At 40.1% G+C, this 26980-nt stretch overlaps 2 protein-coding genes across 2 annotated transcripts; one reads left to right on the top strand and one right to left on the bottom strand.

Moving 5' to 3' along the window:
• Positions 1–4266: 4266 nt before the first annotated feature.
• Positions 4267–18093, top strand: dipk1ab (divergent protein kinase domain 1Ab). Its single transcript, XM_026158529.1, has 5 exons — positions 4267–4521; positions 16083–16217; positions 16313–16420; positions 16507–16680; positions 16770–18093. Exons 1-5 carry the CDS (start codon positions 4468–4470, stop codon positions 17580–17582), a joined length of 1284 nt encoding a protein of 427 aa, XP_026014314.1. The 5' UTR covers positions 4267–4467; the 3' UTR covers positions 17583–18093.
• Positions 18094–18109: 16 nt separating this feature from the next.
• Positions 18110–26240, bottom strand: rpl5b (ribosomal protein L5b). The gene is made up of 8 exons (XM_026158530.1): positions 26157–26240; positions 25588–25657; positions 25380–25495; positions 23186–23320; positions 22758–22960; positions 19259–19436; positions 18474–18562; positions 18110–18270 (listed from the first exon to the last, which is right to left on the bottom strand). The coding sequence occupies exons 1-8, from the start codon at positions 26157–26159 to the stop codon at positions 18171–18173; spliced, it is 894 nt and encodes a 297-aa protein (XP_026014315.1). The 5' UTR covers positions 26160–26240; the 3' UTR covers positions 18110–18170.
• Between the last annotated feature and the right edge of the window lie 740 nt (positions 26241–26980).

The following is a 26980-nucleotide window of genomic DNA, read 5'->3' as shown; positions in this document are numbered from 1 at the left end:
CTAAAAAGTGTAACTCAAATAAATAATAATAGAAAATAGCATAGGTCTGTCTACGCTGGCGTCTCTTCCCAGTTGCAAAACCTTTAAAGTCAGGCGACCAGCCTTGAACAACAGCCCAAGAAAGAGCAGCAGAGCACATACTTTGATTTTTCACTACCAAACAGAAAACCAAATTGAGCCCATGAGAGAGAAGATAAGACATTACATTAATATTATGGTGTACGTCAAAAGGCTGAGATTGCAGTTATTTTTCATTTTTGTGCCCAGTAAACTGCACAGTTGCAGAAACATTGATTTTATTAACAATTTTATTAACATTTGAAGCACAGCACTGAATGGGAATCTTTAATGCTACAGCAGTCTTAGTCATTATGTCCTTTTGTTGGACAAATCTGGAAACCACATTACACACATCTAGAAAAGTCGAAATAAACTGTCTATCTAATGTCTAAATATGTTGTTACATATATTTCTGTGATCATTACATACAATCACAGAAATATAGGAGTATTAAGAGCAGTCTGTTGTTATGGATGAGGATGCTTGTGCTTCACCTGCTAACGTGCTGGATAACTAAACGACCACTACGTTTTGATTTTTTGTTTTTAAATGAATAGTATTTTCATACACCCATTATCTCCTGCTAATGGTGGTAGCAGACAAAGAAGAGTATTGCAGATGTTGTTCTCCCCAGCAACAATTTCAAGTTCTTCCTGGGGGGGAATCCTCACATTCCCAGGCCAGATGAGTTATAACATATCTCCAGCAGACTATAGGACTACATTGGCATCTCCTGCCAACCTTTAAAGTAAGGCAGTAAAGGTCTTCAACCACCTCAACAGGCTCTTTTTGACAGGGAGAAGCAGCGGTTCTACTCCGAGCACATTCTTAATTGTTCACCTTTCATTGTTTTACATGCTCTAATTCATTTCAGCTCTTTGTATGTTATAACTTTGCTGCCGTCCATTTCTGGCTAATGGACCAACAGCCCAAGCAAAAGTAGCCCACAGGCTGGTTGTATCACATACTTTGAACTCTGCCTCCATCTGGCAACAGACAATCTCTGCATGTAGACGAGCAGTCCTTGGCTACCTATAGTCCACGCTGATGAAGCAAATTGAAGTCCAGGAGAGATAAGTACACTTTTACACTACATTAACATTATGGTGTACTTTAAATAGACAGAGATTTCGGTAATGGTTCATTTTTGTGCCCAGTAAACTGCACAGTTACAGAAAAACATGTTTTATTAACATTTTAACACCAGCACTGAATGGGAGTCATTAAACACTAAAACAGTCTTTCATTGGTCAAACCTGGAAACCACATTACATAAACATTTTAGCAATCCATCTGCTCGGCAACACTTCTTCTTTCATGAAAAACAATCACAGAAATATAAGACGGCTGTCTGTTTTGATGGATGATAATACCTGTGCTGGACCTGCTAATGTGCCATATAACTGAGTGCCCATTACCTTTTGCTGGTGCACTCTCTTGAGATCCAGACTTACTGTATCTCTTTATTAGATACCAGAAACAGAACTCTCATCTCAAAGCAAAATACAGTAAAGAGGAATCTTTGTAATCTTAGGACATAAAGAGATCCACTACACCTGTTGAAATACACCATTAAAAGAAAATGCAGGTATGTGCCAAAACCTCTTAAAATATACATCAAATCAGGAATGTTTTTATACATGATCCTACTCTGGCATTATAGCTGAATGCTTTTGGTTCTCCACTTTCCTCTGCTGATACAAGCTCCCTCTGAGCTCTGAGATTTATCCTTAAGGAACATCACCAGGGAACTGTCTCTTTCTCCAGGGAAACTGTGAAAGTCTGCCAGGAATTACTCTGCTTTTGTGCACTGTGTGTTTCTGTTGTTTTTACCCAATAAATGATTAAAATTCTCCCCTGAAGCTCCTGATTTTTTTTTTCAGGACCTGCGATAACTTGTATAGGTCATCTTCTTTTCAAGGTAAGTGGTAAGAGACGCTTAGAGCAGAGGCTCCAGACGTCCATTCCAACACAAACACATGAAAGTATCACTGATAATTCAACAATAAAATAGTTTCATGTTGTGGCCATCACATGGTGTTTTCCAGAGTGATCAGGATAATGCTTTCTTAGGTTTATTATTTTCAACACATTTATAGATTTATTCCAACCCATTCCCAAAGCGTAAAATGCAGATGACTTGTCTGTATTTTACGCGTTGGGATGAGAACGCGTTGTCCATCCACAACCAGTGTTGGGAAGGTTACTTTTAAAATGTATTCCACTACAGATTACAGAATACATGCCCCAAAACATATTTTGTAACGTATTCCGTTATGTTACTCAATGAGAGTAAGGTATTCTGAATACTTTGGATTACATAATACATTATCATTCTTTTTACAACTACATGAATGTACTATTGCTGTGTGATTTATTACTATTACTGAAGGATACTCGCCATACCAATACCAACTAGATCTTTAAATATTAATCCAAAATGAGTAACAATAGGGTGGACATTAGGTAAGGCTGCACTTTTTGCAGTAATCTCGTATAGAAAACTGTTCCGCGCGTATATAAAACAGCAGCTCTATTAAAGGGACCTCTGGTTAATAGGTCGGGTTCCGTGTCGGGCTCGTGGCCAAAAACTAGCTTTACTTTGTTGTCTTGGTCAACTTTGTTAACGAGAGACAGAGAGAGGCGTTGAAAGGCTGCTCCAACGGAACTTATGGTTTCTGAGAAAAACACGAACACAGTGTACAGCTGAGTCTTAATAGCTTACTTACAACTGGGCTACAATGCCCATAAGGCTACATTCTATAAATGGGCCGCGAGATTGAGACCGAGGCATTAGAGCCTCTTAATGCGTGTTTTGTTTGGGTTTCCACCAGCGTGGAATTACCAAAAATAGAGAGGGCATAGCCTAACATATGAAACAAGAAAAGACTGCTGTATTCTGAATACCACCATTTTAAACGGTAACTGTAAAGGAATACAGTTACTCATATTTTGTATTTTAAATACGTAACGCGAGTACATGTATTCCGTTACTCCCCAACACTGTCCACTACACAAGGTTAGTCATTAAAATACTCCGTGGTTTGGATTGATTGCTATGAAAATGTCGTGATCTTAAACTTAAAGTTAACACTTTCTGAAGGTTTCTAAAAACTTTGCTTGAAAACATGCTGCACATAAATTGCACAAGAGGCTGGAAATTGGTCAGTTTTAGGGTTCAGAACTCTAATTTAAAGAAAAGAGACACAAAGCATTACAACCAGTAAAATAAAAGATGATGACCTCAATCAATACAGTAGAGAACTGGAAACAGAAATAGGGTTGATATGTCGTCACTTGTTTTTGTTTTTACTTTAAATGGGACCACAATTTACAAAGTCAAAACCATTCCGTATTGACTATGACTTAAAGAATACTTCAGCTTCACCTTTCAGATTTGGAAGCGACATACGTCCTTCTTTTATATACAGTCTATGACTTACACAATATTTTCCCACTTGCAGGAATCATTTGGTTTATCTTCATTTCCATGTTCAACTTTCAAAAATCAAAATTTGTTTGAATTAAGTATAACGAAATAAACAAACTTTCTTTACAACATTGATAATAAATATTACGTTTAATTACTAGTAATGTAAGCAAGCATTTCACATTATACATAATTTTGAACAAAAGAAAACGAAACTACGACAAAATCCACTTATCTGATTGACTGATTTGTTTATATTTCAAGTCCTAAAGTTGAGCCTTACACCTTTACACAGAAAGGTGTAAAGCTACAGAGCTTTCGATTTCCGCCTGCCCCTAGACAAATATAAATATCCTTTTTTTTATTACTGTTTGATGTAGGTATTTTTGTTTCTGTTTCGTAGTGCTCTGTCACTTAAGTCGAATAACAGGAAAAAATAGCCTGTATTTCTGACTCATCTGAATGTTTTTGTTCTATTTAATGATTAAAAGAAGAACATGGCAGAATTGAAAAATCAATATTCAGCAGAATGATGGCTTGCCAGTGGTATGAAATGATTTACCCGTTAAAATAACTTATATCCGAAGCGTTCGCATGAACAAAAAAATACTGAATGAACTACCTTATGGCTTAATTTGCAAAAACAGAACCAAAACGTAACCAAATCGCCAGCATTTGTTAAGGAAACGCGGTGAGGTTAGCAAACTGGTGCGCATCCTCTTTCTGTAATTGGCCAAAACGCCTCCAGAAGTGATCATAAACCAATATGAGTCTGACTTCGCTGCAGCAAGCGGTGCAGCTCAGTCCGCTGTCTCTCGGCGCCTAAACGCACTTCCACGGTGCTGCCGACACTAATAATGATGATTTATATGTGGAAATTTTCCAGGGTCACTCCAACAGGCGTTGCCTGATACGAATGTGAAGTGCACACCGAATTTATTGCTTCAGCAGCTGCTGTGAGATGTTCGGCATTTGCCATGGCAAGAGGTCTGTTTCCATGGGGGTTCTTCAGAAAGCCTCTGTACATCCAGGTAAGGAAATCCATCTTCACTCTGGTGTGAAGTCCATTTAAAAATCTGTCGATGTATGTTTGCATGCGCTCGGATGTTACAGGGAGCCTAAATGAGTGACGCTGCGCTTGATTACTGTTAATTAAATATATATATATATTTTTTTATTTAACCTTCAGATATCTCACATGGATTTGGAGGTAATTTACAGAATACTGTGTAGGTTTCTTACAATGAGTCATAAAGTCACTTGATGCTCGACGACTCGACAGGACTCAACCATCCTCCTGATCTCCGTTACTGTAGCAACCACTTCCATGATGCATTTAGCTGGTTGCCATCCATTCAAAAGAGGCTTTTTTATGCTGCAAAAGTTTAAGATCTCCTTTGATTATGTAAGTCATTCAGATATGTCACGTAGATCTAGTGTGACATATCTAGAAGAGTCGCCAGATATTAATGGCTGTTTTACCTTCACTCAGCTGGATTAAGCACTGCAAACGTTTGATGTAAGTTAATATAAAGTTCTAGATTTCTGTTTGATATGATACTGCTCCTCATTTGAGAATCTTTGAAAGAATATTGTGTAATCATTTTCTGTGAGTGAAATTAGGTGAAGTCCACAGAGGAATTGTTCATAAGTAAAAATTAAACTGGGGAAGTCCCTCAAGGACAGGTGGAGGTCTCAGGAAACGAAATGCACAGACGAGCAGCAAGTCAACTTCAGCGTGTTTTCCACTTGGCTAAAGAGGGTTAAATGCTTCACTTCTCTGTCAAACTATTGTTATTGCATTTTGTTTCGTTTGCTTTACCTAATTTAACAAATTTCCTTATCTAATCGGCACCATTTTCTTCACTCTTTTATCTCGGCAGCTGCTCCTGTTTGCTTCCTGTCCGTACTCATGCATGTTAGAAACAAAACTGTCAAATGCAGTGAAAAAAAGAAGAGACAGTCAGTCTCAAGGCGCAGCCACCAGTATCGCTCAGTTTTCTAGGCCACCCTAGCCTTCCAGTGATGACTTAAGAAGTGTCATTCAGTCATCCTTTGAGAGAAGCTATTTCCACTGAAATAGTGAAATACTTTATTTTATTGTTGGGGGGGGGGGGGGGGGGTGCATATAAATAGTATTTTTTTGCAACAGCACTAAACACTGCGCTACTAAGGCTGCCTGTAATAATAACGGTATTATTTGAAATGACTCAAATTCCATGAGTAGTTCAACTGTATATATATTATAACTGAAATCAGCAAGAATCGATGTTGTCTCCAAATGGAGCTGCACATGAAGCATTTCATCACAGGTAAAGATTCAAAAGATGTAAAATTTCAACCAAGAAATAAGAAAGAAAGGTCGAACATATGCACCAATCCGGCTTAATATCATGACCACCGGCCTAATATTGTGTTGGGCCCCCTTTTGCTGCCAAAACAGCCCTGACCTATCAAGACATGGACGCCACTAATCCCCTGAAGGTGAGCTGTAGTATCGGGCACCAAGATGTTAGCAACAGATCCTTTAAATGGCGATGTGGGGCCTCCATGGATTGGACTTGTTTGTCCAGCACATCCAACAGATGCGTGATTGGAGGCTTCCCAGCAGAACATTGCCCAAACTGGTATACTGCCTCTTCTGGCTTGCCTTATTCCCATAGTACACCCTGGTCCCAGGTATTTCCCAGGCAAACGAGCCACATCCACTCAGCCATCCACATGATTTAAAAGAAACGTGTTATCACCTTCTTCCACTGCTCTGTGGTGCACCTTTGATGCTCACGTGCCCACTGGTGTCTGTGGCTGACTGGTCTGTGGCTATGCAGCCCCATGCACAACAAAGTGTGATGGACTGTGAATTCTGACATCTTTCTATCAGAAGCAGCATGAGCTTTTTCCTCAGTTTGAGCTACAGAAGCTCATCTGTTAGTTGGTCGTACTACAGCGCATTATGTATATTATTTAAATACTGCAAAGATATCAGTAAAAGAGAAAAGATGCTTAAGATTTGTTGTTTTAGAACAACGGGAAGTAAATGGCAGGGTCTGCAAGTTATTATTGCATGCATCGCTGCAAAGGAAATGGCCACGATGTCAAAGAGCTACACTCAAAAAAATAAGTCATTGGATGAACTCAATTGGACTGATGGCAGGTTTTCCACGTAATACATCTATTTTGGTCCAACCTAATCTACATACATCATGACAATTCAATTAAATTGAGTCAGTAGAACACAATTTCGTAAATACTGCTAAAATGAAAAAAAGTACATTAAAATGATGTGAAAGGTTTTGGTTGGTCCAACTCAATACAATGTCATTCACTTGAGCTAGATTTTCATTGCATTGAAATCATTATTTTGAGTTCAACTAAATCATAATTTTCATTACCAGAAAACTAATTTAATTATTAAAATAATGACAAAATGAATTTGTTTTTACAACTCAGGTTTATTCACTTGAATTAAAAGCAGAAACAGAATATTTTGTAAATAAACATACATGTCACATGGTCAAATCAACCTTAACAAAAATCAAAGTGCTCACAAAAAAGTGCTGACGTACATTTGTAATGAATGTCAAATCTGAATAGCACACACCTCTGTACTACTAGGCAATACTGAAAACAAACTGGAATCTGTAAAATCAGATTTCACTTCAGAATCATTGTATATATTTATAGTGACACTTGCAAATTCACAATGATAACCTACTAAACATTGCAATTCACACCATAGTATGGCAGTCACTGAAGATTTGAAACAACCCAACAATACATAAATACACACACATATACATAAACACACACACACACACACACACACACATATATATATATATATATATTCGGATTGTCTACATTGGAAGGAACTATTCCTCTTCCGCGTGAAATACAGCTGTATAAATAGGATAATTGAAGTAATGTGCGTAATTGGAGTCATGTGCGGACGTATTTTACATCCACAAACAGCCGAGACGTGGTTTGCAATACATGTGGCAAGAAAGTGAGGTGTCGTGGCAACACCACAAATTTGTCAAACACCTCAGAGTAAATCATATCAGAGAATATGACGAGCGTATGTTGAGGCAAACTGAAGAGGAGGACATGGACAGGTGCTGCTAGGGCGAGACAGACGTCTCTCACGGAGTCCTTTAGTGCTGCAGGCAGGCAAGGTGTTCAAATAGCGCACAACTTCAGGTTTTTTATTTCTATATGATGAACTCTGCATTATTAAGTGATAAGAACAAGTAATCTGATGTCCTGTAATCATTATGATGCTATAATTTGAGATACAATAAAAGATACAATAAATAAAATACGGTTTTGTATAAAGTATCGGTATCGGATCAGTATCGTCGATACCACCCTGAATTTTACTTGGTATCAGATCGGAAAGGAAATCAGTGGTATCGCACATCACTACCAAAAAGTACAGAGAGGCCAAGAGCAGCTGGATTCATTTAGGTGATCCTGAAAGAGCGCAAAATTTTCAAAGAAGGCGGACCGTTGTGTAACTCAGTAACTTTGTGTTCTTGTGACAAAGACTGCTTTGAGAGAAAATAATTTAGGTTCACCACACGAATAATAATTGCAGTAACGCTGGAGTGCTACATTTGCGTTGAATGAGATTAAAAATAATGTTTAAGCTTAAAGAGGGGCTTGAATTTATTTCTTTGAGTTTACAAATACTTAAGTGCAAAAATGTACTCCTCCTACCCCCAGTGCCCCAACAAACTCATTCATTTTGTGTTCAGAATCAGCCTCTGCTGGTTTTGAATAATTTTAGGTTTACACAAAGAAAATCAAATTAATTTGGTATTTTTTAATTGCATTTGTGAACAACTAACATAATTTGCATGTGTTCTTTGAAAGGAGGACCTGAATCTGTTTTTTGAGTGTAGATGTCTAACTTCAGAATAGAGAGAACAACTGGTGATAAAGTTCACATGTGTTAACGTTGCTGTATTACTCAGGAGGATATTACAGGGGGAGGGGTTGTCTGCTGTCTGTACAGTTATGAGTCAGATCTTCATAATGTCTGTTCCAACAATGTGGCCTCCTTCTCACTTCAGAGACTTCGAAGAGAGAAGAAGCGGAGAAGCGTGGCCGGGCTGTTTCTGATGCATCTTTCTATCAGTCCTTTAGCTGCATCTCTCTTTATGTTGGCCCGCTTTTCTATTTGTCAGTGATATTAAGCAACCTCTCTGCAAATGAATCCTCCTGGCCTCTCCATCTTTTGTTTCTCTGTTCTCATGCCGTTCTCATCCCTGCACAGAAGCCCATTAAACAGCAACCTCTGAGGGATAGCTTTATAATCATACATAATGGATGAATGGTGTGCACGCTGCAAAAACCAAGTGTCAGAACAGCAGAACAGTGATGTGGTGCTCGTGATCAGCTTAAATCTCCTCTCTGCTTCAACAGATCAACAGCAGGTGATCCTTTGTAATAGTACAGCACGTCCTCGATTTTTTCAATGTTATTTCACAAGACCTTCAGGGCTAAATACAGAAGCCTTTTAACAGAGCCGTGGGTTGGTTTAGAGGAGAGTTCAACCAGATGAAGACAGACTGTTTCTTTCCACCCACCTCAGCATATGGCCACAGTTCCCAGTCAGTCTCTAATTAATAGCTGTCACAGCAGCCACAATCAATATGGGCTCATTAGCCATGTTTGTGTAACTCTCTCAACTCACAAAGGGTCAATACATGATGCAGCAGATAGAAAAGCATAGGCCAGACTTGAAACGAAAGCCACAAACTATCGATTAGAAAAAGGCCAACCATGCATTTGTTTTCCCCATAGAGCACCATTTCCATAATGTTTTTGCTGTTGATATATTTCAACTACAACACAATAGATGGGAGGTACACAGAGCACTTACTCGTGCGGTTACTGCTGTTAAATTTGCTGTGGATCTGCACGATCAGATTTGTAAGTACATCAATCAATAGACAAAGCAACAACGATGATATTTAAATAGCAAGAGTTCAGTGGATTTCCTGGTTTTTTGCAGGGCGCTTGCACAGTGATTGTGCATCTTTTTTTTTTTAAACATTATCAGTAAGACACATTGACAAAGTGTAGAATTTGGAATAAGATGTGTGAGGGCCAGCAGATCTCAGCGCCAGTCAGAATGAACGATTGTTTTAAAATGTCAAAAAAGGAATGACACCCTATGAGCAACACTTGGCAGCAGTAGGAAGGAGAAAACCCCTTTTAACAGGAAGAGACCTCCAGTAGAACCAGCCAATCATCTACTGCGATTGGCTGAAGCGTGAGGAGAAAGAGTAGAGAAAAAACAGGAGCACAGAGAGACAAGGACAAATCACAAACTGGAAATGACAAAAGTTAATGACATTTGGTAGTGACATATAAACAAAAGAGGAATGAAAATTAAGATACCTGATTCAGTCCTGACATTAAGCTTTATCAAAAAGAAATGTTTGACGTCTAACCTTATCATTAATAATAATCAAGGGTCTTTACCTTATGGTATAAATGAAGCTGTTGTTGTTGTTCGGGGTGACCATGGCTCAGGGGGTTGGGAAGCGTATCTGTAACCGGAAGGTCGCCGGTTCGATCCCTGGGCTCTCTGTCCTGGTCGTTGTGTTCTTGGGCAAGATACTTTACCCTACCGCCTACTGGTGTTGGCCAGAGGGGCCGATGGCGCGATATGGCAGCCTCGCTTCTGTCAGCCTGCCCCAGGGCAGCTGTGGCTACAACTGTAGCTTGCCTCCACCAGTGTGTGAATGTGAGAGTGAATGAATAGTGGCATTGTAAAGCGCTTTGGGTGCCTTGAAAAGCGCTATATAAATCCAATCCATTATTATAAATTGTCACTACATAAATAAAATGTAAGAGAAAATGGAGTTTTACTAATAGCATCATGAATCTTTAAGTGTCTGTCTGTCTGTTCTTCCTCTGTTTCAACAATCTAAGCCGGTGTTTAATTCCAATTTAAACACTAAACCTAAGCCTTAAATCTCAAATAATCCTGTGGAGATGTGGAAAAAGTGACATGCAGCCCAAGGTGCTAACCTTTACAGAATGTCACTCTGATGGTGTAAAACTCAAATTGGGGCCGACAAAATGTTTCATCAAATTTTATTTATTCTGTCTCTATGGTTTGTTGTTACAAATACTCAGCCATTCTATAATGCTGAGCGTTGTTTGGTTGAGAAAGTGACAGCCCACAATCTGCCCGTTTTGCACGGCTACGTTTTTAACAGTCACGATCATTCTCACACTCACACATCCACACTCAGTTGATGCAGCCTTACAGCTGTCCTCTTTTCAGAACAGTAACTTTATGAACAAAAAGTTTAGGGGACGTTTTGAAACTGTAGATGCAAAAACATGAACAAGCACTGCACCGGGGTTTGATTTTCTTTCCAAAATAGGTTTCATTGGTACATAAATGATCTGAATGTTTCTCTTCCTCCTCACTCTTTGCTGGGAGTGAATGACTGATAACTGACATGTTTCTGTGGTTTTAAATCTTACTTCCTTTACTGTGTTTCTGCATCATTGACCAACAGGACACAAACCTCTTTAAACACCATAGAGACAGAATAAATAGATACTGACTTTGTGTGTTGCTTTTTCAGTGACCTTAGTGAAACATAAAGTAAAATAATGTACTCAAACTTCACAGTCCCAAATGGTAGAGAGCCACTGTTAGCAATCAGCCAGTGAAATAGGTTCAGCATTTAATTTCTAGTGAGAGTTCAATTCAGTTCAATTCAGTTTTACAACAGCAGTCATCTCAAGGTGCTTTATAATGTAAGGTAGAGACCCTACAGTAATGCAGAGAAAACCCAGAGTGGGAACGAAAAACTCCCTTTTCACAGGAAGAAACCTCTGACACAACCAGGCTAAGGGAGGGGCAGCCATCTGCCACGACCGGTTGGGGGTGATGGGAGAGAGACAGGACCAAAAAACATACTGTGGAACAGAGCCAGAGATTAATAATAACTAATAATTAAATGCAAAGAGGTGTGTAAACACACAGGGAGTGAACAATAAACTAAGGCATAACTATAAGATTTATCAAAGAGGAAGGTTTTAAGCCTGATGTTAAAATCAGAGAACGTGTCTGCAAATGCAAACTGGAAGCTGGTTCCACAGAAAAGGAGACTGAAAGCTGAAGGCTTCTTCTCCCATTCTACTTTTAAATATCCCAACCACAAGTAAGTCAGCAGTCTGAGTGCCAAGTGCTCTATTGGGGTGATAAGGTATTATGGGGCCTTTAACTTTACAACAAAATAATGGTTCAATAGTGTGTTTATGGCATGATACACTGCCAACAAACAACTCAAAATTAATCTAATTCTGCTTTTAAATGTTTAGTTGTTGTCTGCTCCTTTCATCCTAATAACACCAGGACTGAGTACCGTGAGATCTGAGGTCACTGCGTGGCAGAAAATTAGATTAGATAGTAACATATGGAGGCTGTCTGAAAGCAAAATTTCTGCATTATCTATGGTGCTGAAAGCAGAAAATGGTTGACAAAGCCATTTGGAAAGAGATACGAATGACAAATACTGCGTAATCTACTTTCCAATACTGGAAAAAATCAGATATTTGACTTTTATTACATTGTTAGATTGTCTTACAACTGCTATTAAACTATCATTGATGGGACAAAAGAAGAAGATGGATTGTAGAGTGCTACAGAGAGGAAGAAGATGAGGGGGACAGAGACAGAGTGACTTATGCCAATAAATAAATTGGATCTGAAAGGGGCAGAGGTGGGAAGCAGGGGGTGTCCATCACTGTCAAGCACTAAGTGCAAGAACCATTAATAGAGAAGGAAGTGGGACTGCGAAAAAGTCTGTTTTTGTTCACTAATGTTCTCCAGTTGGAAAAATGCCATATAGATCTAAGTGGAGTGTATATTTTATCAGGCAGGGAATTAGAAAGAAAATCAAAAGACACAGTAATGAGTCTGGAGTCACTCTAAATGTTTCACACAGCAGGCCGCGAACACCATTTACTGTTAATTACTGAGCACCTATTTAGAAGCAATTGCTTTAATGATGTACTCAGTGATACAACTCAGTTTAGAGCTTATTTGCATTCCTTTTACAGGCTTGTTCCCTTACTAATAGACCAAATGACCACTGAAAACATCAATTAAAAGGTCTCTTTATTCACTTACACCAGACCATTACAACTGTAAACACATTTTTTATACTTATTTTCCAAATTGATTGAGCTTTCCATAATTATTTTCTTCAAAAAGTGGAACAGTAATGTTAATGATGGCACTGAGGTGCACTCTACGGCTTGTAAGTGACCTGCTTGAGTCATTTATTCACCCATAAATAAAAGCCATAGATAATACTGTGTTAAAGCAGTGCTAAGTTTGAATTTAGCATTTTCTCAGCAGCTGTGTAGCAACAAATTCATTCATCTTTTAGCCCTTAAGCTTGTGTTAATTACTTTAATGACTGTGAGTCTGAATATTGTAAAAGGGAGACATCCATTAGTGGTACTGTGGTAGTACAGTTCTGTGAAAAAGTATTTGAATACTTCCTGATTTCTACGTTTTTGGCATAATTGTAAATGTTTCATATACTTGGACAAATTTTATTTTGATTATTCTTAAAAAAATAATAATAACTTTCATTAACCACATTTTTTGGAAAGCTGAGTTAAATGTCACTAACACTACCCACACCTGTTGAATCAAAAAATACTTTAAATAGAACGTGTCTGGCAAAGTTAAAGGCCCTAAAACATCTGAAAAAGCAGCACACCATGCCACGATCAGCAGAGGTTTCAGGTGAAAACATTGTTGAGACCCTGCCTCACCCTGTCATGTGACTTATTGAGATCAACTGACACATGCGACAGATGTGAGTGGACGTTAAGAAGTTTGGGTGTCACAATGGTTGCACCCATAACCTCTGCTGATAATCACCGATGGCCTTTTCCGCACCTTGGCTCATGTGATGAGGCACATGATCAATAGTAGTCGACGACCCTCTTAGGGAACTTCAAATCAGGGACTAGCCACCATTTGGGCTTAAAACTGAAGGCGCTTCTCGGATGAGAGGTGAAACGTCTTAAAGAAACTTAAAGAAGTCTAGTCGCTTGTCTTTCCGAGCTCCTTAGATGAAGTTAGATGCGTTCAAATACCTGGGATCGACCATCCAAAGCAATGCACAATGCACAAGAGAGGTGAATAAGAGAGTGCAGGCATGGTGGAATGGGTGGAGACGAGTGTCAAGGGTGACTTGTGACAGAAAGATAGTGCAAGAGTGAAAGGGAAAGTTTACAGGATGGAAGCGGGACCTGCTATGATGTATGGTTTGGAGATGTTGGCACTGATAGGAGGTGGCAGAGTTGAAGATGCTACGATTTCATACACGATTAGAATTTAGTACATCAGAGAGACAGCTTAAGTTAAGCAGTTTGGAGAGGCAAGGGTAAAATGGTTTGTAAAAAGGAGGGATAGTGGCTGTTAAATATGGACTTGCTAGGTATGAGGGGAAAAAAGACGAAGACCTCAGACGAAGTTTGTGGATGTAGTGAAGCTGGACATGCGGAGTAGGATGATAGGGATCAGGTGAGATGGAGGCAGAGGCAGTAACATGCATGTGCTTGGACTGTAGGGGTCACTGTGGTGCCCCTAAAGGGAGAAGCCAAAATAAAGAAGTAGAAGAAGAGTAACATTACCACTGGTAGCAATTTTATTTATTAGCTAAAAACAAACTATTTTTTTCTTCACTTTTTTTTCTGAGGATCAAAGCACTAACACCATTAACTTGTCATTTAATATAATAATAATTATACAGCTTCAAATAACGAATGGCAGTACAACAAAACAAACCATCACCGTGTACAGGATGCAAGCAAGGAAACATTTTAACAGAAAAAAAGCTAAATCACTAAATTGACAAAAAACATAATGGAATCAGAAGAAGCTTTCCTATAATAGTATGTCTTAGAAAGAGATTTTAAAGAGGCCGCTGACTCTGCTGCCCTCATTTCTTCAGGCAGCCTGTTACTCAGTTTTGGATCTCTGCGTCAATGCCATCACTAGTTTGCAGCTTTTCCTCTGGAACAAATAAAAGCCCTCTGCCTGAGAGTCTCAGGCTATATACAGATCATATGCAAGAAAGAGGTCAGACACACAAGATGGTGAGAGGGCACGATGAGCCTTAAATGTTAACAGTCATTTGCTCTGTCAGCTGTCATCGAGCGGAAGGGGTACATCCTGTCACCAGTCCACCACACACACTCTCCCATACATGCCTACAGATAATTAAGCATCACCAGTTAGTCTAACATGCATGTGTAGGAGGAAGCCAGAGCATTTAACATTAATTAAATAAGGTGGAATTCTAAGTGCTTTTTGTCAGCAACTGGTGGAGAACAAAAACCGTGCTCAAACAAAGCAACAGCAGAATAAATGAATATTCTCAATGAATGCTAATCTTTCTTCTTCTATGTCTGCTGAGTATATAAACTGGTAATCTCAAGGAGGACATAACGTGCAATGAAAGTGTTTGGTTTAGAGATTGTTCTGCTGCCCTCAAGTGGCAAAAACTAAAATTAATTTTTGCCATTTTTTGTTTGGTTTTTTTGCACCCCGCCCCCAACACTGTTAGCATACTGTTGTACAAGGCACACAACTAACCATTGAGAACAATGTGCAGTTCAGTCAAGGACATTGGAATCAACTCCTGAGCCACTTCTCCAAATGAATGATGTCAGTGTTCATTTGAAAGTTGTGTGTACTGGCCTTAAATTTGTTTTTTTTAGAAGATAAACCCATTAAAGTTAACCGTGTCAGACACACTCATCCATTTTGTTACTCTCTTATCTAAATCAGAATTGCTGTGGGCCTGGAGCCTGTCCCCGCTGTGTTAGGTTGAGAAGCGGGGTACTCCCTGGACAGGTCACAAGTCTATTGATGGGGTTGAATTAAGTTTTTAAAGAAGCAGAGTGTGTGGAAAACCTCAGCCTTTGCAAAAGACAAAACTGTGTTAATTATCCTGAATGCTGATTTGGGGGAAAACACTGTTTCCCCAAAGTTTAACTTGTAGTTTTGTTTCAAGGCCTCCGATTTGTTATGCATATTTGTGTTCCTGCACAATGCAATTGATGTCACTGTACCGTTGTTGCGGTTTTCAAGTTAGTGATTTCTGATCATAACAAGCGAGCTGGCTTTGACATATAAAATATGTGGAGCGATGCTTCAGTCAACGTTAGCAGCAGGGTCCTGATTTTATCTGTAAATGTGAATTAGAAAAAATGAAGTAAGGTACAGTGTGTGCTCATCAAATAAAGGAAGAGCAATGAACTGGCCTCAAGTAACAAATATGACTCTTATTCTCTCATTAATCTCCATTATGATGTGTCAAATCTCTAGTTTAACAGATCTGACAGTTTAATGCAATATCCAGATATCTGCATGCAGTTACAGTACTGAAACATAATAGAGTGCAGATTGGTTTTTTTGAAAGCCTGATATCACTCTGTGTATGAATTTAAAACAATGAACTCCGATAATACAGTTTTACAGTTGCAATTCACTCCAAAAGTAACGTAAATGTTTGAAATATGTTGCCAACAGGCGAGGTTCTCCTACCTGCACATGAAGTACCTGTTCTTCTCGTGGCTGGCAGTGTTCGTGGGGAGCTGGATAGTCTATGTGGAGTACTCGTCCTACACAGAGATGTGTCGTGGGCACGAGTGCAAAAACTCAATAGTGAGCATTTCATACTCCCATTATGTACCCGCCCAATCCCATCAGGTCCTACAAAATGTTTACAGTTCTGTGACAATTTCTTTTTTATTTTCCAGTGTGACAAATACAAAAAAGGAGTCATTGATGGCTCAGCCTGCAGCAGCTTGTGTGAGAAACAGACTCTTTACCTGGGAAAGTGCCTCACTGCCAACCCCAACAGCCAGGTCAGCTTTTTTATTTATTTTTTTTATAAATGCAAACATCACTCTCCAGTCTGCTTTTTATTAATTTGGCTGCATCTTTATTTTAGGTTTACTCGGGGAGCTGGGGAGACCTAGAGGGTGTTATTAAGTGCCAGATGGAGGAGGCTCCTCGTTATGATTTGGGAGGTGAGCCCAGGAAAGAGACTTCTGCAGCCTTCAACAAACCAACCAAGGGAACCTCAGTGGAAAAGTTCAGAGAGATGATCACTGACCACCTAAAGGTTAGAAAGCCAAACACTAAATACTGTCAGATCCAATTTCAAAGCTTCAGTTTGGATTTAAACCTCATTTAAACTACATTTCTTTACAGGCCAAAGTGGGGGATCAGGCAAACCTCGCTGAGCTGGCAACTCAAGTATTGTCCATTGCAGATGGCAATAAGGACAGCCATATCTCACTGCCAGAGGCTCGCTCCACATGGGCTTTGTTGCAGCTCAATGAATTCCTATTGGCTTTAGTCCTGCACGACAGAGAGCACACACCCAAGCTATTGGGCTTCTGTGGAGATCTATATGTCATGGAGAAAGTACCACACTCTCCCTTGTATGGGATTAGTCTACCCTGGATTATCGAAATGTGGATCCCTGCCGGTCTGCGCCGCAGCATGGACCAGTGGTTCACTCCATCCTGGCCACACAAGGCCAAGATCTCCATCGGACTGCTGGAGCTGGTCGAGGATATTTTCCACGGCACTTTCGGAAGCTTCCTCATGTGCGACGTGAGCGCCACCACTTTCGGTTACAACGACCGCCACGACTTGAAGGTGATGGACGCGCGCCACATCGTGCCTGAAGCCATCTTCCAAGAAGTCATCAGGCAGCAGCGCTGCGACGTGGACGAGGACTGTCTGTATGGAGCCGACTGCCTAACTTCCTGTGACCTCACAAAGCATCGCTGCACAACAGAAGTCACCAGGCCAAACTTAGCCAAAGCCTGCGACGCACTCAAGGACTACATTCTGAGGGGAGCGCCATCTGATATGAGCGAGGAGCTCGAGAAGCAGCTGTACGCTTGCATCGCATTGAAAGGTTCAGCAGAACAGATGGAAATTGAACATTCGCTCATTCTAAACAACCTCAAGACTTTGCTGTGGAAGAAAATCTCTCACACGAAAGATTCCTAATAAGCGAGGATTGCACAACAGCACAATGACTGACGCTTGCCCTTTAAGTTTATTAATAAAATGGACAATCATTTTCACCGTGGAAACTAATAATCCTGTGGTATTCAATGTTTAACAGATGTATTCTAAGTTGGCACTATAGGTGTCAGCAACATCACCAATATTAAATAATGTACACAAACGGACTCCGTTAGGATTAACTGCAGTAAACTGAGTGCAATTTTTTTGAAACCAGGATGAAGGTGAATAATAAATTTGAAGTAAGGTCCTGCATGTTCTTTTGGGTAGCTTGTGTACTATATGCTGACTGAGCCTATGGGTGTAATGAACAGTCTTCCAAGGCTTCCAGTGGATATCCAGTTCAACACTATTTTTGGCAAATCCCTGTTTTGCTCTTTTTGACCTACTTAGATTAACTAAACTTTACAAAAACAAAAGATATTTTTAATATTAAAATAGTCTCAAGAGCCACCCATTACAGCAAATGCCGTAGGAAAAAAAAAAAAAAAAACTCACAAGAGGACCAATTCCTTTTCAATAGCTTTATTAGAACAAATTTCCTCATTCGGAACGGAGCAGACCAACGCCTTAATCTTCAGCCTCCTGTTCCTGAGCCCGGAGGAAGCTGGCCTTCTTCTGGGCGACGCGATCTTTCCTCTGGGCCAGAGAGAGCTTGGCACGGTTCCACCTTCGCAGAAACACACATAGACACAATTAGAATTTAGTTTAAATTAATTGCGTCAGAGCCGCTGTGGCAAAACTAGTTCAAAAAGGCACTGGAGTCATGGTATTCCCTATGAATTAGCCTAGATCTCAAACTGACATTTCCCTCCCAATTTCAAATTTCAGTTCTGAGAAAGAGTAAAGCAAAGCCCAGGTATCACTTCTCACCTCTTCTTCTTGACTTCTTTGGGAGGCTTCTTTTCATGGACTGGGTTCTCGCGAATGGCAGCATGAGCCTTTTTGTACATTTCCTCAATCTGAAAAATGGATAACGACTCAATCTTATGTCCTAAAAAAATACAGATTTTGGATTTCACAATGTACACACACACAAGAATAGATTCGATTATTATCATTTGGCTGATTTTTCAGCCCTAAACTATTCTAAGAACCAATATGTTCAAATAGTGGCAACTACATCAATGATGAAATGCTTCATTCGTGCACCGCATCGCTCATTCCCCACACCGAAATCCTGCTCTCATTTTACCAGCTGAAGTAGCTCCGCTAAAATTGCTCAACACACAAAACTAAGCTGGCAAATGTGTTGTGCAAATGTTCTATGCTGAGACGTACAAAGGCACAAATTTGCTGTGATTGATGTAAGATTTGTAAGTCAACAGCTTAGCCTCAGGAAGTGACATGAGATCACTTTAGAACTGAACCTCAAACCATTATCACACATTTTGAAAACCATCAATACCCTGTCACTGGGATTAGAATGTTCTAGTTAATTACTTTGTGAATGGCAAAGGGCCATTGCTTAGTAAAGCCCAAGCTTAACCTAGATTAACTACACTTACAGTGCACAAGGTTCAATAAAACAAACCAAAAAAAACCAATATACTCCAACACTAAAGAAAACTAGAGCCCCCTGCCACCTGAAATTTGACTAAATCTATGAATCCACACAAAACTCAAAGGTAATTTTATAATGCAGAAAGTAAACTTGCTGAATCAGGGGTGACTCCATTCTTGATGAAGCGAGAGAACTGTTTCTTGTAAGCGTCCTCATCCTCCTCCATCAGATAGCTCATGTACTCAGACACGTTGATGCCCATGATGTGCTTGCGGTGGACCTCAGCGTTGAACTCTTTGCTCTCTGTATCATACCCAGGGAAGCGCTTGGTGCTGCAGACAAAAAAAAAAAAAAAAAAAAAAAAAAAAAAAAAAAAAAAGAGAGAAAGCACTGTTGATATGCAGTGCAGATTCCACACACTTGGTCTTATCTGTGTCTATTTAAATTAGTCTTCGAATACAAAAATGGCTCAGTTAAGCAAGTTGTCAGATTTTCACTTCGGTTTCCAATAAGTTCACTTAGCCAAGACCAAGGCTACGTCCACACTAATGCGTTTTCGTTTGAAACCGCATCGTTTTCTCTCCCTTTTGGCCTCCTGTCCACACTGAGACGGCATTTTGGCTGATGGAAGACGTAGCGTTTTGAAAACGCTCTCGAAAAAGCACACATTTCGCAGTGGAGACAGCAAAAACGCAGACTTTCTAAAACGATGACGCATGTTAGTCATATGAAGCAGTCATGTGACAAATTAAACTAAGATAGCAGTTTAATGTTTTGTTTGCTCTCAATTTTGACAGCCCTATTAAAGATTAATATCAGTCTGTACATGCTCCAGATCTTCAAATTCTTTAACTCTCACTTGCTTTTGCAACTTTGTACTTTTGCGTTACTCGCAGCAACAACTCCACCTCATTGTTAGTCCATTTTAAAAAAACTCTGTGCTTTTCTCAACATTCTGCCGCGACGGTCTAAAGAGCCAGAAAGGAAATAATAAATGAGGCAGGTCAAAAAACTTCTTTCGTTTCAAGCGTGCGCAGTACTGGAGCATAAGTGCTTTCGGCCGTTTCAATGTGGACGCACAACTCTGAAAACGACTGAAAACGCTAGTGTGGACACGGAGTGTTTTCAGACAAAAATGCCATTTTCAAATCTATCCGGGCTAGTGTGCCTACCCTACTCCACTTTCCAGTGATCGGGCATTGTTTTTAAAGATTTGGACATTCTAGTTTTCTGTTCTCACTGAGAATGCGGTTTCAGTCTCTTTGGCTTTTTATGTTTCTACTGTTTGCAGAGGAGCATCTATTCTCTCCCTGCCACACGCAGCTAACACTTTCAGTAAATGAGGTCAAACAAACTGCCTCTAAGTGCATTACTGCCATCTTCAGGGAGCATAGGTGCATTACAAGATATCAAGTGCAGACTAAGAAGTAAAAGAAATTATTTTAAGAATTAGTTACATAAACCATTTTATTTCTAATTTTTTTTTAAAAAATGCGCTTTTTAAAATAGTGGCCTCCCCAGAACAAACTAAATATACTTTCTGTCAAGCAAATGATAGCGGGTAAGATGAACTAGTGAAATAAATCTACTTAACAACATGCTTTTAAAAGAAAAAGGCATCGAGATCAAAATACAGCCTGAAGTTATTTTTGAACCCAACACATTTACTCATATTTGTGCAATGCAGTGTAAAGTATTCTAAATGTCATAAATGTATAAAAAGAATCAATGATCTCAAATCGCTATCTATATTTATTTTTATTTTTTTTAACTAATGGACAATTTTACATACAAAACCTACAATGTTCACAAGTAAAATATGCCGTGCCATCCACAGTCAACCTTTACTGTTACTTTTGCAAGTCTGGACACACTGCTACTGTTAGGCTACTAGCAATCACCAGAAACTCACGAATGCCTTTTTTCCCCCCAACATCGATCGTCACCGATGAATAGCAGCGAAATTAAAGGACTCTGATATGAGATTATTCTTTTTGATCCACCCTGTATGGCTGGAGACTTAAAGACATGCCACTAATTGCTGCTCTCTTGTCTCACAGGCTTCACATATTGCAAAACTCTGTTTCAATTACAAAAATCAATACAATTCCACACAGAACCGCTGCAGGATCAAGCATTATCCACCTGCAATCAGGCATACTGTTTGTGTAGCTTGCGAGTTCAGATACACTGATGGTAGTGAGTAATACAGCCAACCGAAAGCGGAGGATATCAGCTGCCTCGTTTTACACTTGATCTTCAGATCCATCAATTACTTCCACGTGTCTGCGTTTGTAAGACGAGTAACAGCAGGATAACATTCAGTAGTTTAATGTTTGTAGCTTGTATATGAAAAAATAAATACAAATCCTGATGCTTATTTTATTATTGCTTTCCTGCTCGGTCCGACTCAATAACTGTGCAGCGATTAACTCCGTAAAACGGCGGATCCTTAACTGTGCCAACAGAATAATAAACAGGCTAGCGGGAATCTGATCGCTTTATCTTTTACTTTTCATGCTGAGGAAAAGATAACCGTCCCACGTGTTCACCGCAGCACTTAAAGCGGCAATCCAAAGACCTGTTTCTTTTCTTCGTTTTTTGTTTAAGCAACACAAGTTTGGACGTTTCTGACAGCATTCGGACGACCGCTTTGTTGTTCTTTTTATAAGTCCATCTTCTACAAAGACTCATCCGACACGATGCACTGGCAGTCTCATTCAAAATTCGCAACACTGACAAGCTGATGGGTAATTTGAAAGAAAAGGGGCCAGGTAGTGGGTGTGTTACGAGATGCACACATTTGCAAAGCAATGTTCTCTCTGACGACAGACTATTACATGTAATCATTCCCACACCTAATAGCCCTACTTATTCTCTGCTGAAGAGAGGTAAGTGACACATTCTCCCACTCAAAACACCTGTGGTTCTGACTGAGGTACTGTGATTGAAACCAACCACTTTTACCGAGCTGCTACTGCAGAGTCTTGAAATAATTCACAGCACTGTCACACGATAGGATTCAATTCACAAACAACTGCTTTTCTACCGCCACCCAAACCAACTGAGGTACTTCAGTAATCACTTTATGACACAGTAGTAACAGCCTTCAACTCAAAGACGCTTTATCAAAAAATTGGTGGAAAACTCAAAGACAACAAGCTCAACATAAAAGGTCTTTTTCTCAGCGGGCGAGGTGCAGGCAACACTAATAACGGTAATGATAAATATTTTCTGTCAAATTTCCTCAGTCAGCACACGCAATACCAAGACCGAAACTAACCCTTACATGTAAACCAACTTCTAATTGCTGAGACTTGGCCAAATGCATTCCATGAAGGTCTGTAGCACCAAGATGTTTGAACGTTTTATTTTCTGCATGCATCTATGGCATTTACAGGGCTTTTAGACTTTAACTAGACCTAATGATTTACTCCTTATGACATCCACACAAAATATTACAGGATGTAAGACCGTCACTTAAGCAATTTCTCAAAAGTATAAATATTTTAAGAACTAAATTGCTGGAGCGTTTTTTGCAACGGGAGCTAGAAAAGCATTTTTGCTGCCCAGCACCAAAATGTGATTTGCCAGGCAGCACACCTCACACCTGGGTATGTTTTGTTTTGTTTTTTTGTGTCTGTAGAAGTTACCTGTGTGGAATGGACAGGCCTCCATCCACAGCCCCCTTCAGGGCACCGAACACCTTGTTGCCTGTGGTGGTTCTAGCAAGCCCAGCATCCAGGTAGCAGGAGAAAGCGCCTGGCTGACCATCAATGCTCTCCACGTTGAACTCGTCACCTGTCACCTCAACCTGGCCTTCGTACACCTTATCCAGGCCAAACTTGTTCAGGAGCTGCGCACAGAAAATGTCATTTAAGAGATTTAACAGCTGGATATTTCTGGATCAGCAATCAAAAACCTTTATTCTGGTTTCCAAGACTTTATCTATACAAATTTGCCCCGATTTCAGCAAATTGTTAAGAGGCTGACATCTGCTTAAACATTCTCAAAGGACTATGAATTTCATCGCTAAAATTTCAGGTCAATTTAAGTCTCTTGGAACAGGTTTAATACATACTCTGCGGGCCAGCAGCAGACCAGTGCAGTAGGCTGCGGCGTAGTTTGTCAAGCCCACAGTGACCCCATACTTTGGCAGCTCGTGTGAGTAGGCAGCACACACGATCATATCACCCTCAATCTTGGCATAGGCGATCTGCAACACAAGCGCAAGGAAATGAATTCACAGGAGGAGAAAAATCTTGAAGGTGTATTTATACTCTGGACTATAAAGCAGCTCAGCATGATGCTGCTGCACATCACAGTGATTTAATAGCAACTAATTTTAAACTTTTTATAGATTTAGCGAGATTTGGTTATTAGAATATTGCAGCTAACAAAAGGGAAACTGACTTGGTAATAAAATAAACCTGATCTCTAGAGATGAAAGTACCGTAAATGTCGGGCTATAAGCCGCTACTTTTTGCACAAGCTTTGAACCCTGCGGCTTTTAGTCAGGTGCGGCTTTTCTATGGATTGTCTGTGATTTTTGTCATATCGTAAGACGATTTGTTTTGTTTGTTCCGCTGTTGTACGGCACTACGTTGCCTGGCGGAAGGATCGGGGTTCAAGAGTGGTATGTTAGTCACATGTCCGTCCGCCAGGCAACGTAGTGCCGTACGAAGTAGCGCGAAAAACAAACTTCAAAGTAGCGGTACGCGTTCAGCGGGAGTCGTGGATGATGAGCGGCGATAAACTTGCAAGTTATGCCCAAAAAGCAAGTTATGCCCAACTGGATTCTGACAGCGTGGAAAAGTGTGAAAACATCCACGATCACCAACGGATTTTGAAGGGCTGGACTGCTGCATGATGGAGAGGAGGACACCGCCACGGCCCTTCTGAGGGTGTTCGACTCTGACACTGACAATGAGGATTTCTTTGGTTTTGAAAGTGACAACGAAGGAGAGAAGAAGAGTGGATGACGAAGCCATCCTGAGCCTGTTTGTATCCGACACTGAAGAAGAGGACTTTGGTGGTTTTAGTGCGCAGGAAGAAGAGAAAGATGGTGGTGAATGACTGACTTTTCTTCTTGTTAAAGCTGTGTCACTGCACCTGAGCCTAAAAGGTAGTCCGAATCTATTTTTCTGGTGTGCTGTAGGCTACTGTTATGTACTACATGTGCAAATATGTACCCATAACTTGTTTTTCAAAATATTAATAAAAGTGATGTCTCCAAACAGCCATCTCTTTCCTGACAATTCCCTTTGTGCATATTCTCTTACATATGATAAGTCAACATTGAAACACCTGCGGCTTTTGGTCAGGTGCGGCTAATGTATGTACAAAACAGGATTTTCCCCTGATTTTAGCTTGTGCGGCTAATATTTAGGTGCGCTTTGTAGTCCGGGAAATACGGTAAGTGAATTTCGGGGTGCGTGCTTTTTTCTTTTCTTTTGACGCTTAATTTTGATCTGCATGAGCAAGCCAGACTTACTGCTGTCATAGTTATACCAGCACCAACTTGAATTAGCTTAAGTCATCAAAAACTACTGTGCTGTACCTGAGAAGTACGCATGTGCACAGCTTTTTACCCTTGAATTAAGATGGGCATGAAGGATATGAGCTGTTAAAATGATCTACAAGCCAGCTACTACCCAGCAAACATGGCTGAAACAGTAGAACCATTTTCCCAATCAAATCTTCCTGCATTACGAAGGCAAAAATGGTACGATAGATGGCAGGATGTTAAGGTTCTTAACAGCAACCCAGCTGTTTCTGACAAATTAAGCAATTCTAAACATTAATGCAATGAAGAAACGAAACTGATGTGCCATTCTGTAAAAATGACTGACGAACACTAACATGATTAACATTTTTAATGTATTTAACCCATCTGGAAGACAGAATGGACAATCTTTGGACAAACTGCCTGAAATGCGTTGACAGAGACATGTGATGATGGATTAATCCGCGTTAACACATCAACTTTGACAGCCTACAAATTATTAAAGTCAACGTCACAAACACCTACTACCATTAACATGTTTTTAAAAATATACACATCACTTCTCTACCCCTGACATCAGCATTATAAATGATTAACAAGTGGTTTGGTGGATCTGTCAGCTGATTTGAGTAAAAAGTGGACCTCAGAGTGAGGTACAGAGGAACACCAACAGCATATACTCTGACCCTTTCTCAGCCAAATGTTGTAGGGGCTGTCAGATATTTTGACCTCCTGCAGTTATAATGGTGCAGGTGCAACAAATGCTTACCTGGCAGATGATGTCCCTGTTGGAGAAGCGGACAATCATCCGGTACTTGGGTGTGTTGTACTTATTCTTGTCCTGAACGACCAGGCGCTTGCGAGCAAAGAAGTCAGTCTTGCCCTCTGTCAGACACAGAAATCATGAGTTACTAACAGAACGACAGCCATAATAAGACAAACATAAAACGACTGGGAGCATCACGGGTATGGGTTACCTCTCCTCCTCCTGAATTTGACCTGGTACCTCTTAAAGTAGGCCTTGTTCTTCACCACTTTAACAAAACCCTGAAAAAAGAAGTATCAACTTAACAGCAAGTTCAAAAACTAATACAGACCTTAACTCCTCAGTGAGACACTTGGAGATTGGTTTATAATGCTGCTATGAGCTGGACTGTCACTGTCAGAAGAACTACAGTCGGTTAACATCAGCTAGCCGACCCAATGAAAATCAACGGGAGGAGTTAGCTTAACTGCTAAGTAGGGCAGTCGCTAAGCTACAGGACCAAACGTAGTTTTAAAAATATTAATTAAGAGGACGTGATCTTAAGGACCTACTGGTCACACATCAATGTAAAAGTTTCAAACATTTTACAGACAACAGGAAGCGGTAACTTTGTAAAGGCAGCAGGTAGGCCACGTTTAAGCAGACCAGGGTAGGCATTGGCAAGACTGAATCTATCTTCATCTGAACAGCAGCAATGTGTTTTCAAACATCTGACACCACACAGCACAAGATGTACGCCTAATGTATACATATAGGCACATATGTGGACAGATTACAAACCATTTTGCAGTCTTTTTGTCTCCTTATGAAGGAGCCCGGAGCCAAAGACTGGGGCTTGACTCCGCTGCACTGGAAAAAGGAAGATCATCGTGCGCACGCTCAGTAAGTACCGCGTCACAGGATGAGCCGTGCCGCTTTGGAACCTTGGATTCACAACACTGCCTCCTAGAGAGCTGGGGAAGCTATTTACCCGATTATCTGCTTGGGGTTTTGGTGTGTGTTTTGTTTTGTTTTGTTTGTTTTGTTTTGGTGTTTTAATATTCCCGTGTAAAATCATTTAGATTACATCACATTTCCAACCTCATCCCCTCAGAATCAGCTGGTCTTTTTGCTCCTATCTCAGCCTGTTGTAGGCAGAAAGCGATAGTAAGTCTCGACAAATGCATGTTTCATGAAACACGTCACCAAAGTTGAGGTGTATGTCAAGTTTGCAGCTGCATTCCACTTAGGTCCTTCAGTTTCAGACTCTTTGTGCATAGCCACTGACACACCCTGTCATGGACAATGAATAGAGTCAATTTCAAGCCTAGCACTGCGAGATACTGCACTGATTGATTTGGTATCAATCAGAAATCAAGTAAATAGAGGGTGTGTCTTAACACAATAAGACACACTTTTCAGCTTTTCATGTATTTGGAAACTGGGTTTTTTGAAGACGTGGAATGTAAATGTGTCTGTCTTTAAAGCACTTTTTGTCAGTTTATGTTGTTTAACTGTATTATAGACTATAAACAAAATAGATGTGACCATCAACACAAAAGGTTCAGACAGTTTTCATGGTGCCATTGAGCTATATTTTTTGTTTCCAAAGAAAATAATTGATT

Source organism: Astatotilapia calliptera, chromosome 23, assembly GCF_900246225.1.
Source record: "Astatotilapia calliptera chromosome 23, fAstCal1.2, whole genome shotgun sequence".
NCBI lineage: Eukaryota > Metazoa > Chordata > Actinopteri > Cichliformes > Cichlidae > Astatotilapia > Astatotilapia calliptera.
The sequence above is the reverse complement of the archived record's forward strand: the minus strand, read 5'-3'. Positions and strand labels throughout refer to the sequence as shown.